At 36.5% G+C, this 15,113-nt stretch overlaps 1 protein-coding gene across 4 annotated transcripts in view; it reads left to right on the top strand.

Moving 5' to 3' along the window:
- Nucleotides 1–15,113, top strand: part of Grp170 (Grp170 co-chaperone) — a 309,324-nt gene that overhangs the window by 112,134 nt on the left and 182,077 nt on the right. For all 4 annotated transcript variants that reach the window (XM_067120035.1, XM_067120037.1, XM_067120034.1 and 1 more), the window contains exon 7: nt 12,366–12,515. In XM_067120035.1, the coding sequence (XP_066976136.1) occupies nt 12,366–12,515 (150 nt within the window). The remainder of the gene's footprint in view (nt 1–12,365; nt 12,516–15,113) is intronic.

A 15,113-nucleotide genomic window follows, 5' to 3' on the forward strand; every position in this document is an offset into this window, starting at 1 on the left:
TTTACATATATATATATATATGTATATATATATATTTATAAATGTATATATGTATACCTGTTACTTTTAAAAAATTTGAAAAAACCACCCTCCGATGGTTGGCAATGCTGCACAGCCCCACACAAATGTTGGTAACGCTGCATACACTCAAACCAATTGAGAAAGGGTTTTTGGGAGGTGGGGGAGGCCTCGAGAAGTTTCCAAAGTGGGGCGGCGGTCGGATAGCTGGGTGAGTGAGAACAATTAACAAGGTATGTTTACATCTAGTGCATTAACACACACTTCTGTACATTTTTATTTATACTTTATGCTTCAGTAATCTCAATTATATTTTTATTGTATTTTCTAATTTTTTATTTTTTCAAACCAAAAGATAAAAGCAATTGTGTGCATAGGGTACAGGTCTCCCTCTCTTTATGCGAGGGTTAGGGGACAAAGAAACCTCGCATATATTGAAATCGCATAAAGAGAATATATAAACCAATGGGAAAAATAGGGTTAGGTTCCCAGGTCGTGAATATATGATAATGAATAATATTTTTCATAGTTAAAGCGAAAACAAGTATTACAGAATGCTTTTATTATACAGAAGTAACATAAAATGCATGATTTCTGGCAAAAAGGTGCATAGAATGATGGCTAGGCCAGCCTCTTACATAAACAAAAGAATGACAGTGACGCTGAAATATTTTTCCTCTGAACAACGAATGCATAAAAATGTTTTCTATTTTCTTTTTTCTTTACAAGAACAACAAATGAGCAGTTCAAGAAATGAAACATATTTAATTTACCAAAAATAATGTTGACTGGTGGATAAGAACATTCTTTACATCGAGTGGGGTTGGGGGATGGATCATCTTGGCCTGACTCAAGGAACAGAAGAATGACATCGAGTGTTGATTGTGATGACGGTGACGAATGTCCAGGTTCAGGTGTATTGTTCCTACTAGACGGTGCTGATGTTACGGGTTCTGGGGTGGTAGACAGTGGTCTAAAGAAATTTAGCATGGTTGATTGCTTCATTACATTTCTCCTATGATTATAAAGTTCTTTGTATGGAGCAAGCACTTCTTGTATCTGCCGTTTAACTTTAAACTTCTGAAAGTTAGGATAAAAAGATTTTATAATTTCTGAATTAATGCTTCGGTATCGGAGAACAATTCAGACAGTTTTTTTACACTCGGATCTTTAATTTTCATATCATCACCATCATCATCGTTTCCACTTTCCTCTACAGCTGTCGCCGCGTTGCCACGTAACATCAGTGTTATCCTATCTTTAAAGGGCTTGAAACCAGGGGGGACTTTTTTCTTTGCTTATATATGTTCTATTAGTCATTCTTTTCTTGTCGGCATTAAAAACTTGCTTTGGGCTATATCCCATTTCACGCACGATAGCTTTAAGTTCTTCTGGAAATTTTGGCAGTCAGCAAAAAATCGAAACGATATTATGCAAATTTTGTCTACGAATAAATTTATTTGACCATCCCTGACTTGCAACAAAAGGTGCTGGATCTTTTATGTTTTCATTTTCAGCCACACGTTGATAATGTAATGCCTTTCCTCGTAAAACTATTACTAAGCTTTGAATGCTTTACTTTCGTCTCACGTTCAGTATAGAGAGAGAGCATTTTTTCAATTTTTTCAACCATTGTATTTCTGACCCTGGTTTTTTTTTTTTTTTTTTTTTTTTTTTTTTACTGAAAATGGAGTAGACTGTATCACTGAAACACGAATCTTTTCTGCATTAGCCTTAATATTCCTAATCGTGGATTCACCAACTCGAAATGCGTCCAAGAGCGCTATTACCATCACCTGCGTCTGCCCTCAGCAATATTTCCAGTTTTGTTTCAAGGGTCAGAGCTTTTCTTTGACACTTTGCAACACTTTCATATGAAGGTGATGATGCTGGTCGTTTGGGTCCCATTATGCAAAAAAGTAACTAGCAGTATGAATATGAAATAGTGAGAACTAGCAAACACACGATCGGGATTGTGTTAGCTACAGACTGAGCATCCGAGCTCCGCAAATAATACTGTATTTAACGCCACGTGTCACTCAGCTGTTCATGCAGAGATGAAATGAGTATTGTGATGCGCATCTCGTACTCGCATAATTGCGAATTTTCCCTTGCATAAAAAGAATGAAGGTATTAAAATGTAATTCGCATAATAGTGAATTCGCATATATAGAATTCGCATAAAGAGAGGGGGACCTGTACATACGTATGCACACACTTATTCGAAGATGTCTGTGAACTTGCTGCAGTCTGTTTGGTTTTGTCTTGCCTACATATGAAATTCGCATTTTAAATATTTTTACGGTGATTAAAGTTGAAACATCAACAGTAATAAAATATTCTGTTGTGTACTGTTAAGATGTGTGTGGTAATCGTGCTTAGAGTCAACTAAGCTTGTAATAAAATATGGTGCGGTAAATCAAGCAAAGCAAAAAAATGACAACACGTATGTGCATGTGCTTGCACTCATTCACTGGCATCTTGAACTTCCTGGAGGTTTAGTTTCGTTTTTTATGTTTATGATACAGTAATTCATATTTTATTAAAGGATTTGTACAGTACTGAGATATGGTATAGCAAAAGAGGGAGAGAGAACAACTGAGGTATGTTTACATCAGAGCCTAATGCAGTAACACACACACACACACACTCCTTCACTATTTTATATATAATTTATACATAGGGTATGTACATACACGCGCACTCATGAATTCGGTAGTTTTTTAGTAGTGTTCTGAAAGTAAATTTGCTTTAAATAGTCATCATTGAGAAATGCCATATGTACTGTAGATGTAAACACAGGATGTTGTAATGAATTGCACAAAGACTGTGTATTACAAACCAAACAAATTTCATTTCGATAGATTGTAATAGGCTTGGCTTTCAAACAAGATTGCCAAACTTACGGCTTATATAACAGTTCATAACCATCTCATAATTAACAACCAGTTACCAAAGAACTGACATAAACACCATCAAGCTTGATGTAAGTAAATGAGTTGGGAACAGCTGTTTTGTGATTTTGAGGGATTTTAGTTTAAAATAAAGAATGCTAATTTACCTTCATATACCCATTTTACAGTCGACCCCAGCCTATTTGTGGTTCAGTATTTGCATATTCACCTATTTGCAGATTTTTCCATGGAATATAACTCAAAATTATTCACAGAAAATTTGCCTGTGTGCAGATTTTTTCAAAGAGCATATCTAAAATATTCGCTAGTTTTTTTTTTTTTTTTCATTTTATTTTTGTAAGTAAATATATTTTTTATGATAAAAAAATATTTACTAATTGTCAAGTAATAATATTAATGTAAACACAGCAAAATATCAATAAACATTTTTTTCTCCTAAAAAATTTTTTGCCAAACGATGTGCAAATTCCAAACACAAAGTTCATGGAAAAGAAAATGTTACCCCTATCTACTGTATGCAGTAAAAGGAAATAACAAGACTTGAATACTGTATTAACCCTCTAGCGCCGAGCCTCTATTTACAAAAACGTTTCCCGTATGCCGGCAGCGTTCAGGAGCTTGCGCCGAAGCGGAAAAAGTTTTTTTTTTCAAAAAATCACAGCACGCTTAGTTTTTAAGATTAAGAGTTCATTTTTGGCTCCTTTTTTTGTCATTGCCTGAAGTTTAGTATGCAACCATCAGAAATGAAAAAAAATTTCATTATCATATATAAATATTGGAATATATGACAGCAAAAAAAAAAAACTCATATAATTGTATACAAATCGTGCTGTAAGCAAAACGGTTAAAGCTAATGAGTTAATTTTTTTTAGTTGTATTGTACACTAAATTGCGATGATTTTGGTATATAACAGATTGTAAAACGATTAAAGCAACACAGAGAAAATATTATCACAAAATGATGCATGAATTTGTAGCAGTGGACGTAAAAATTTTTTTCAAAATTCACCATAAATCGAAATATTGTGCTAGAGACTTTCCAATTGTTTCAAAATGAAGGAAATTGATTGAATATTACTAGACTGTAAGTTTTTTAGCTTACAATTGCATTTTTTTACAATTTCGATCGAGTTAAAGTTGACCGAAGGTTGATTTTTTTCTATATCGTTATTTATATGAAAATATTTCAAAAATGGTAAAAGCTAAAAGCATGATTTATTTTTGTTGTATTCTACATGAAATTGCGCACATTTTGATGTATAACACTTTATGTAACGAATATAAAGCGGCAAAAAAATTACGACAAGGTGACTCAAGAAATGCTAGGATTTTCAGCGGAGTTGCGCAGTACAGGATGGAAGGAAAAGTTTTTTCAAAAATTCACCATAAATCGAAATATTGTGCCAGAGACTTTCCATTTGTTGCAAAATGGAGGTAAAGGATTGAATATTACTAGAATGTAAGAATTTTGGCTTACAAATTGCGTTTTTAGCATTTCGGTCGAGTCAAAAGTTGACCAAAGGTAAAATTTTTGTCAGTTATCGTGATTTAAATGAAAATATTTCAAAACTGTTAAAGCTAAAAGAATGATTTATTTTTGTTGTATTCTACATGAAATTGCGCACATTTTGATGTATAACACTTTATGTAACGAATAATATAAAACTGACATGCAAATATTACGACAATGTGACTGAAGAAATGCTGACATTTTCAGTGGATTCCCCATGCGCGGATGGAAGGAAAAAGTTTTTTTCAAAAATTCATCATAAATGGAAATATTGTGCTAGAGACTTTCCGTTTGTTGCAAAATGAAGGTAAATGATTGATTGTTACTAGAATGTAAGAATTTTGGCTTAAAATTGCGTTTTTACCATTTCGGTCGAGTCAAAAGTTGACCCAAGGTTAAAATTTTGTCAGTTATCATGATTTATATAAAAATATTTCAAAACTGTTAAAAAGCTAAAACCATGATTTATTTTTGTTGCATTTTACATGAAATGCGCACACATTTTGATGTATAACACTTTATGTAACGAATAATATAAAACAGCAAAAAAATTACGACAAAGTGACTCAAGAAATACTATAATTTTCAGCGGAGTTCGTACGTGGAGGGAAGGTTTTTTTTTCAAAAATTCACCATAAATCGAAATATTGTGCTAGAGACTTTCGTTTGTTGCAAAATAAAGGTAAATGATTGATTGTTACTAGAATGTAAGAATTTTGGCTTATGATTGCGTTTTTTTGAGCATTTCGGTCGAGTCAGCGTTGACCGAATGTTAAAATTTTGTCAGTTATCGTGATTTAAATAAAAATATTTCAAAACTGTTAAAAGCTAAAAAGAATGATTTATTTTTTGTTGTATTCTAAATGAAATTGCACATTTTGATGTATAACACTTTATGTAACGAATAATATAAAATGGCGAAAAAATTACGACAATGTGACTCAAGAAATGCTAGGATTTTCAGCGGAAAGCGAGAGCAAGAGCGAAGGAAAAAGTTTTTCAAAAATTCACCATAAATCAAAATATTGTGCTAGAGACTTTCCGTTTGTTGCAAAATGAAGGAAAATGATTAGTTGTTACTAGAATGTAAGAGTTTTGGCTTACAATTGTGTTTTTTTACCATTTCGGTCGAGTCAAAGTTGACCAAAGGTTAAAATTTTGTCAGTTATCGTGATTTAAACAGAAAATATTTCAAAACTGTTAAAAGCTAAAAGAATGATTTATTTTTGTTGTATTTTACATGAAATTGCGCACCTTTTTGATGTATAACACTTTATGTAACGAATAATATAAAACGGCGTGAATATTCACGACAAGGTGACTCAAGAAATGCTGACATTTTCAGTGGATTTTTCACGGATGGAAAGGAAAGTTTTTTTTCAAAAATTCACCATAAATTGAAATATTGTGCTAAGAGACTTTCCGTTTGTTGCAAAATGAAGGTAAATGATTGATTATTACTAGAATGTAAGAATTTTGGCTTAAAATAATTTGCAGTATTTTTGTCCATTTCGGTCGAAAAAAGTTGACCGTAATAAAGAGTTAAAATTTTGTCTGTTATCATGATTTATATAAAAATATTTCAAAACTGTTAAAAAGCTAAAAAGAATGATTTATTTTTTGTTGTATTTTAAATGAAATTGCGCACATTTTGATGTATAACACTTTATGTAACGAATAATATAAAAAGCATTTGAAAAAAATTATGACAAGGTGACTAAAGAAATGCTGACATTTTCAGCGGATTTCAGCGCAAACAACCTCATGGAAGGAAAAAGTTTTTTCAAAAATTCACCATAAATCGAAATATTGTGCTAGAGATTTTTCCGTTGTTGCAGATATAAAGGTAAATGATTGATTTTTACTAGAAATAAACAAGAATTTTGGCTATCATCTTTGATTGCATTTTTGCAAAATGGGCATTTCGGTCAAGTCAAAGTTGACCGAATGTTAAAATTTTGTAGTTATATGTACGATTTAAATGAAAATATTTCAAAACTGTTAAAAGCTATATTATTTATTTTTGTTGTATTCTAAATGAAATTATACATTTTGATGTATAATACTTTATATACAGATTAATATAAATATGAAAATTACAATAGATTTGCCTCAAGAAATGCTGACATTTTCATGGATAATGATGGAAGGAAAAATTTTTTCAAAAAATTCACCATAAATCGAAATATTGTGCTAGAGACTTTCCGTTTGTTTGCAAAATGAAGGTAAATGATTGAATATACCAGAATATTAGATATATATACCCAAATATATATATATATATATATATATATATATATATATATATATACACACACATTCATACACACGCATATATATAATATTATATTGTTTTTACTTTGGTACGAATACATAACTAAAAGAGAATGCTTGTGAAAAACTTTTTTTGCATAAAATGAAATACTATACAAAACACCAATAAATACAGATATATAAAAACTTGTAATAAATATAAAACTAAAAATAAATTCAATGCAGAATACTCACTCGTAATCCTGACTCTTTGTTCTGTTCTTGTTTTCTCCCTCCTCCATTGAAGAGTCTTGCATTTTTTTCCTCTCGACATGACGAGGCACAGGTGGAGGAGGAGAGCGCAGCCTTACTGCGGATGGGCTGCCCTTTGGCGGCCGCGCTGCCCTCCGGTGTCGCTCGGGTAGGCGCGGCTCCAATATATGACCGCAGTGTGGTACTTGTGGTCACACTCCCCGAACCTGCAAAGTGCTACCTTGCAGGTGCGACAGGCGCATCAGGTGTCTCTTCTTCTGCCATTCATATGGCACACCCGGCACCGTTTCTGTTTACGCCTTTCTAGGAGCTCCAGTGTGTGATCTCCTGCCTGCAGCCGACACACAGGGTCGACTACCCAACGGGACATTGGAATGTGAGGGAGGGCGGCAGCATCATCAAGGGCGGCGGCATCATCAAGGGCGGCATCGGCAGGATCAGGAGGACCGAGGTTGGCCCTCCTAGCGACATCTGCCCTTTCCTCTCGGGGCAGAGCTGGAGCTCGGGGCAGGGGGCAGTGTTGGAAGGCCACTCCTCTGGATTAAAGTTTATGAGGGCATTCCCAGCCACCTCAAGAAACTGGATGTGGGACAACCTCCCAGCGTCAGAATTGTACCCACAGTAAAGGATGTAGGCATTCTGGAGGGCCAACTGAAGGAGGTATTTGTGAGCTTCTGTGTCCACCTCCTGGTTCTCCTGGCGAAGGGATAATACTGGATGAGTTGATCAAAGAGATCAACTCCTCCCATGTGCCTGTTGTAGTGCCCGATGACAGTAGGGCGTTGGGCATGAAACTCCTCATACGTAACTTCGGCCCTGCCGGCGTGTCTTCTTCCGCTGAATGATCTCTTCTTGGATGGGCTCATGACTCGTCGTAATCATGGGCACGAGTCGGACCCCCTTCCAACAGATGACGAAGACATCTCCCTTCCGCCGCCACTCTCTCTCTCCTCTTCCCAGATGTTGCGGCTGGCTAGCAAACCTCTTGAGGACATTCCGGGCCCCATGCACCAACCGAAGGGTACCACTGACGTGCACACCTGCTTCATACAGTTCCTGGGCCAGGGATACCGAGTTATAATAATTATCCATAAACAGGTGGTATCCTGGTTACGGAAACGATCCACAAGACCAAAGACTGTCACGCAGGCGTGGAGAAGACCCCAGAATACACCGAGAAGTCCACGGCGTATCCAGTGTTGGATTCTGTAATAAAAATAACTTTACACCATATTTCTTTGGCTTCTTGGGGTTGTACACTTTTATACTTAGACGCCCTTTGTATGGCATCATCCCCTCATCCAAAGAAAGGTTCTTGGAAGGAACCACGAGAAACTGGCACCGTTCATGAATGTACTCCAACACTGGCGGATTAAGATGAGGCGGTCAGGGGTTATTCGGTTGGCGTTGAAATACCTTCCAACGCCAGGAAAAAAATTTCGCCTCCAATATTGCCTGATGTCGGCAGCAGGCATCATTCAAAAAAATGTGGAGCCCCAAAAATGCGCCATGTCCATGAGGTTGCAGCCCGCCAGCGTCGACAACGTCGTCTGCAGTTCCTCACGGCAGTACCGAGCGTAATCTGCCGTCTCTGCAACGAGGTATTCCAGCAATTCCCGCGTCAGGAAGAGCTGAATGAACCCCAGTGTAGTGAGAGGCACAGGGACAGTCAGTCCAGGTGCTGCCGTGAATGGGTGCATGTTAGGTGGGGTGGGGTCCTCCAACCACCCCTCATCACTTTCGGACGAATGGCCTTCACCCAAGCTGCCGCGACGTTGCGACCTTCTACGGGCCCATGCTCGCGCACGCGCACTTGCATGGGCACGACTTCGCACTCCCAGCTGGCCCATCTCCCTCACTTTCACCATCACTTTCTGTCTCGTCCCCACCAGCCACAATCGGAGCCGCCTCCTCCTCCTCAGACTCTCCCTCATATGCATTGAAACCACTAAATTCAAGCTCACTTTCCTCCTGTGGCTCCCGTACGGGCATTGGGGGCAAATACTCGCCATCACTAAACATCAGGCGTGATGTCCTCATCACTGGATGACCAACTGCCATCGAAATGAGGACTTTCCACCTGCTCTCGATCGAGCTCCAACAAGTACTCGTCAATGTCCTTTTGTTGGAGGCCTCCCAAATGCTTACAGATGCCCCTCAGGACACCCCGATGCTTCCTAGGGGTCGTAAAAGGCACGGGATGTGGTTCTTAGTCCCCTTCTGTCACACGTGGCCGCACAACACGGCGTTGAGAAGCTGGGTCATCTTGGCTGCTTGGTCCCTCTCCAGCATCCCAGTCTAAAACTCGTCTCACACGCTCACTACCGACAGGCAATATGCGCCTTCCACGGTCCTGTTGCCTCACAAATGCGCAAACACTCGCCAAAGTTCTGCAAAACACGGATGCGTCAAGATATCTCTCTCCGACAATGCGCCGCTGATGCTTTCTGGTGCGACAAGGAAGAAATGCGCGCATGCGTGTCTGGGTGACTTATAAACAAAACAACAGCGTGATCCGTGAACTCCCAGCATCCCTCAAGGCGCGTGATTTAAAACCTTCGCAAACTAGGCCTATAATTATTTTTCATGAATATTTAAAAAAAAACCATTTTTAGTCGACGTACCATACGTCCACTTTGCACCCAACAGACAATTTTAGTTGACGTATGGTACGTCCAGTAGACGTTTAAGGGTTAAACTGCAAATTGTAGATGAAGCTGAGAAAACAATGTTCAAGCTGCTAATGACTGTAAATTATCGTGCATCAGCAATATGTATTAATTAAAATTGGAGAGAAAGTATTTTAATCTAAACTACTGGGCATGAAAGAAGACACATTACTGCTATTTTTATGCCGATAAACGATGAATACGTAAAGCTGATTTTTTTTTACACGACAAAAATGCCCCCAAGTGGCCAATGTCAGCTATTAAAAAAAAATTAATTTCACAACGAGATGTATTTAAGTTATATTTCGACTTAAAAACCCAAAATACCTCATATAACAAAAAATAACCTTGAGTTAAATACGGCGAAATAAACTTGCCTCATAATCGATTTCCAAACCAAAACATTGATCGCTATGATCGCAATTTATAATATGAAAGCAATATAAGAATATATATATATTATTGGATACAGTGAATTAAGCATAACATTTTAAAAGATCCATGGAAAAGAATATTTATTATGTTGGCGTTTGTATATCTGATAGCCCTTTGTTAGCGAACGGTTGAGCTTGCTCGATGGACGAGTTCATGTCAGCTGATGAAGTTAGAGGAATTATTTCTGGTGATAGAAACATTTTTATAAGAGGTCCCGTTGCCATAGGAAAAGATGCCATAGCTGTTAATCAGCTCAGTGGTCTGTAAAACTAAGGTATACTTACTTACTTTGTATAATACGATATGCGAATATAGAATACAGTATAATGTAGGCTATGCTACCATGTATGTAAACAATACGATATACCATAGTGTAGGCTAAGCTAATTCTTGTTTGTTATTCAATTTCTCTTTGTATTGAATTATCATAAGTCAGTCTACATGAGCCTCCAGAATTAGCTGACAATAATTAATATACCGTGTATGTAAAGAGTATATTTTATAGTGTAGGCTAGGCTACCATATATGTATACAGTACATGGTACCGAATACCCTGGTGCAGGCTAGGCTGTGTTCGAGATATGTTTTGGTATTACGTTTTTTCCAATAAACGATGGTTTTTTTGGAACCTAACCCCATCGTAAGTAGGATAATACTTGTATAAGCATTTATAGTTTTTGTGTGCGTTTGAACTATCAGAAGTGTTTTTAGAAGGGTTCTAAGTATTCACTGGTTTTAGCTATTTGGGGGTGGGGGGCTGTGGTACGCATCCCCTGCGAATACGGGAGGTTTACTGTATTTTGTAGTGTAGGCTAGAGTACCATATATGTATACATGGTACTGAATACCTAGTGTAGGCTAGGCTATATTCGAGGTATGTTTTTTCCAACAAACGATTTTTTTTTTTTTTTTTTTTTTTTACCTAACCCCATCATAAGTAGGATAATACCTGTATAAGCATTATTAGATATTTTTTTTGTTTTTCAACTATCAAAATAGACAGTTCTAAGTGTTTTTAGAACGGTTCTAAGTATTCGCGGATTTTAGCTGTTTGTGGGGGTGTCGTATGCATCCCCCACAAATACAGTGGATTTACTGTATACTGAGACCACCAAAAGAGATCTATTTTCAGTACCCTTGATTATACGCTGTACAGAAAACTCAGTTGGGCTGAAGAAACTTCAGTCTCTTTTTTTTACTTGTTTATTACTGTTCTTAAAATGAATTTGCTTCGGACAGTCATCATTGAGGAATGCCATATATACTAAAGATGTAAACACAGGGTGTTTTACAGTTTCCATGATAGGGCAAAATGAGTTAAACAAATGAATTATGCCATATATGCTCGCATAGCATTCAATCTCACATATCATGCGGCCCTTAAAATTTCATCCCCAAACATTATTTCATTGTGTATCTTGTGAGTTGCATTTTTTGATATCCAAGATAACATTAAGCTAACCTGTTTTCTTATGTAATCCCATCTTCTTGTCAAATAAATGAAGGTAAAAATAAATATAGTCTTTACATATTTTTTTGTAGATTATACTGTACTAGGCTGTGCTCGTGGGCAAATATAATGGTGCAGGAATTTTTATGAGTTATGATTTTACATTCAAATTTATACTCAAACCCATTCATCATAATCTCTAATGTGCCCTTTTCCTATTCTCTGAAATGGAGATTGGCACACAAGAGTGAGGTGGTGGAAGTTTTTTTTTTTTTTCTTTTTTTACCTTCAGCTTCATACACCTGAAGACATCCTACACAGTAAGATTATTTTATAATGTAAAAATGTATTTTATTGTATAAACATAATTTCTAAGTCTGTCAGATAATTTTTCTAGATAATTTGAAATGCATAAATTGTAAGTTCATGTATGGATTTATGAATTGTGTGTACATTGTTAAATTAGGTTTTCATATTTTTTGTTTTATAAAAGAATAATGAATTTGATATGGTCTGGCATCAGTAACCCAAACAGTTGAAGTGCTAGGGTCACTCAGTCATTTAATTATACAAGGAAGCAAGTTGAAAAGGGCATAATCGTTGGTAAAGTGTATATAAAAATCTTTTCCAAAGAGCTTTCATTGAATGTTGATAAAGGGCTGGCTTATAAAAGAAAATGAAACCACAGAATTTTAGGCTTTTGTTTAGGCAAAAGATAATCTGCAAGGTATTTTTATCATAGTTATTTTTGCTTGTCAAATAGTTATAGTTATTGTGTATATTCTCTCACTGCTTTGGAAGTTGTTTCTAAAATCCAGATTGTGGGATGATTTTTATTTCAGATTGAAGGACTTCTAGATGAAGAAGATTTCAAGCTTCATGTGAAAAGAGAAGAGTTTGAAGATCTTTGTGTCGATGTTTTTGACCGTGTTAAGGGGCCAGTTGATTCAGCACTTATATCATCTGGAATGGATATTTCTGCAATTGATCAGGTATCATTTTATTGTACTGTATGATGTTTTATTATGGGTAACTTTAAGTGATCACTGTGATAAGGTCAGATGGAAAGGGATGATTGTTGAATGATAATTTTGGCCTCATGTTTTCCTTTGAAATTTGAAATGTATGCACATAACATGACCTGCTTTTATGAATTATTAATTTTACCAAAGGAATTTATATCTACACCATTGTGAGAAAACAGTAAATCCTTCTGAAAGTAGGGAAAATTTCATATATTTCAGTGATATATTTAGCCATTCTCATTAATCCAACTTCAGTTTATATGTTTATAACGTGTGGAAGTTCACAAAGTCCAGTCGATTTGTATTGAACTTTATCTGAAATCCCAAGCATAGACATGACTGTCACAATTTTATGAATTTTTCAATTAGTAGGGATAATTCTTTTCAAAAGTACTCAAAAGTATTTAGAATTGTAAATCAAAAATAAAATTAAAAGTAATCCTTCAATATTCCGCATTAATAGAGCCGAGGGTCTGTCGGATAATGGCGAGTAACAAAATCAACAGGTGTTCAGTTACAACTCTGTACACTTCCTCACCTAACCTTGTCAATAAAACATAACTGTAGGCACTCAGTATATTTATAAACAACAACCGTCACACTTTAAACTGAAAACTTTCTTCCCCTTATTTGTAATAACTATACTGCACAAATACGCTCGTAAAAAAAATGCAACCCCTTCTCTTTCTCTCTCTATTAAATGACACAGTTCACTAGGCAGGTAGCCTACCATGGTTTTGTGACTATTAATGTATTTTTATTAATCAGCTTGATCAGTTGTTACCCTTTTGTATTACCATACATGAGCTCCAAACGTGTATGTGTGACTTTTGACCTAGGCTAGCCTAGGTGTTACACTCGGTATCTTCATAAGTCATATTGTCCATTACAGCTATGTTTAAGATAAAGCTAATGGTAGTGAAATTTATTTTACTTACAGAATCCATTTATACTGTATTAACTTACCATCATATGTATAAAAAACCGACTGTCTATCTGTGATTTGAATTGTTTACGTTCTCAGAATCAGATGATCGAGCCTACTAGTAAAAGGCGTTTTCAACACCATCCAGTGGGTGTGTGCATATTTACATACATGTTACCATTATTTTTGCTTTTCTTGATTTATTGTACAGTATTTCAAGTTTAGTTGACTCTCAGTACGAGTATCACACAGATCATAACAGCACACAAGAGAATATTTTATCACTGTTGATATTTCGTCTCAAATCACCGTAAAAATATTTAAAATGCAAATTCAGAGGGCAAGCCAACACCGGACAGGATGTAGCAAGTTCATAGACAACTTGGAAGGGGTGTGTGCACACGTGTACCCTACACACGATTGTGTTTATCTTTTGGCTTGTAAAAATGAAAAAATATAGTATAAATTAGAATACTGTAGCATAAAATATAAATGAAATAGTCAAGGAGTGTGCGTTATTTTACTTAGGCTTCCATGCAAACATACTTAAGTCATTGTTCTCTCTCTCTCTCTCTCTCTCTCTCTCTCTCTCTCTCTCTCTCTCTCTCTCTCTCTCTCTCTCTCTCTCTCTCTCTCTCTGTATGTATGTATGTATATTTTTACGGATTCAAGTGGGCTGCATATTTTATTTTGAGTTAATAATCTTGTCCTTACAAAACCCCTCATAAGCCCATAAACTAGTAAAAAATGCAAGGCCAAGCAGTAAATGGATTTCTTAATATTAATTTATTATTTACAATCACAACATGGAGGACATTACGAAGGAAAACTGGACAGTTTCACTAAATTAATCAACTTGTAATTTACACAACGGAAGTGACTGAGTGAATTGGATAACGTGTTACAATTATGAATGCTGGTTGCATGCAGGTGGTCCTTTAAGCCAGTTGGGCAATAGTTCCTATCAGCCTTGGTAGGGCAGACCCTTTATACAGAAGCACAGCTTGGCTGGTAACGGCATCGACACTCCTGGAATTTGACAATTCTGGATAAGACTAACATTGAGGTTACACTCTCTCTATAATGGAATAAGTGCAAGAGATGTAGGGAAATCCTTACCCTACTCACTTGCAATCAAGGGGTGAGAAGTATGTTATGCACTGTCAAGGTAATTACACATGGGGTAATACTTTCACTGTTTAACTTGAAAGGACAAGGAGTTACCGAGATGATGGAATGTGTGAGAGAGAGAATAACGTGTCAAGAAAAATAACTGGCCAACCAGTTTCCCTTTTGGGCACGTACCTTTGTTGCTGCTTGTATTGCTTGCACACGCAACCTTATGTCGAGGTGATCAAAGCTACTCTTGATGGTGTCTGGCCATAGGGTCACAAAGAGGTCCAGCATGAGTGAGAAGTTTGAGTCCCCACCTGCCGCGTGGTTTTGGGCGTCACTCGGGCAGTGAGTTCGCCGCGATAGCAAGCAGATTTGTAACTGAACTGAACTTTGGCAGTTACCCTCGCCTTATAAGGGATTTGGTTGTTGCTTGGGGCATAACTTCAGGCTGCAGGCCTGGCATGTGCCTGGAAGAAGGAAAAATGAAGCGCCATGAGAAAATTTTCAAAGAACTGAGATAGATT

This window comes from Macrobrachium rosenbergii, chromosome 18, assembly GCF_040412425.1.
Source record: "Macrobrachium rosenbergii isolate ZJJX-2024 chromosome 18, ASM4041242v1, whole genome shotgun sequence".
Lineage (NCBI taxonomy): Eukaryota > Metazoa > Arthropoda > Malacostraca > Decapoda > Palaemonidae > Macrobrachium > Macrobrachium rosenbergii.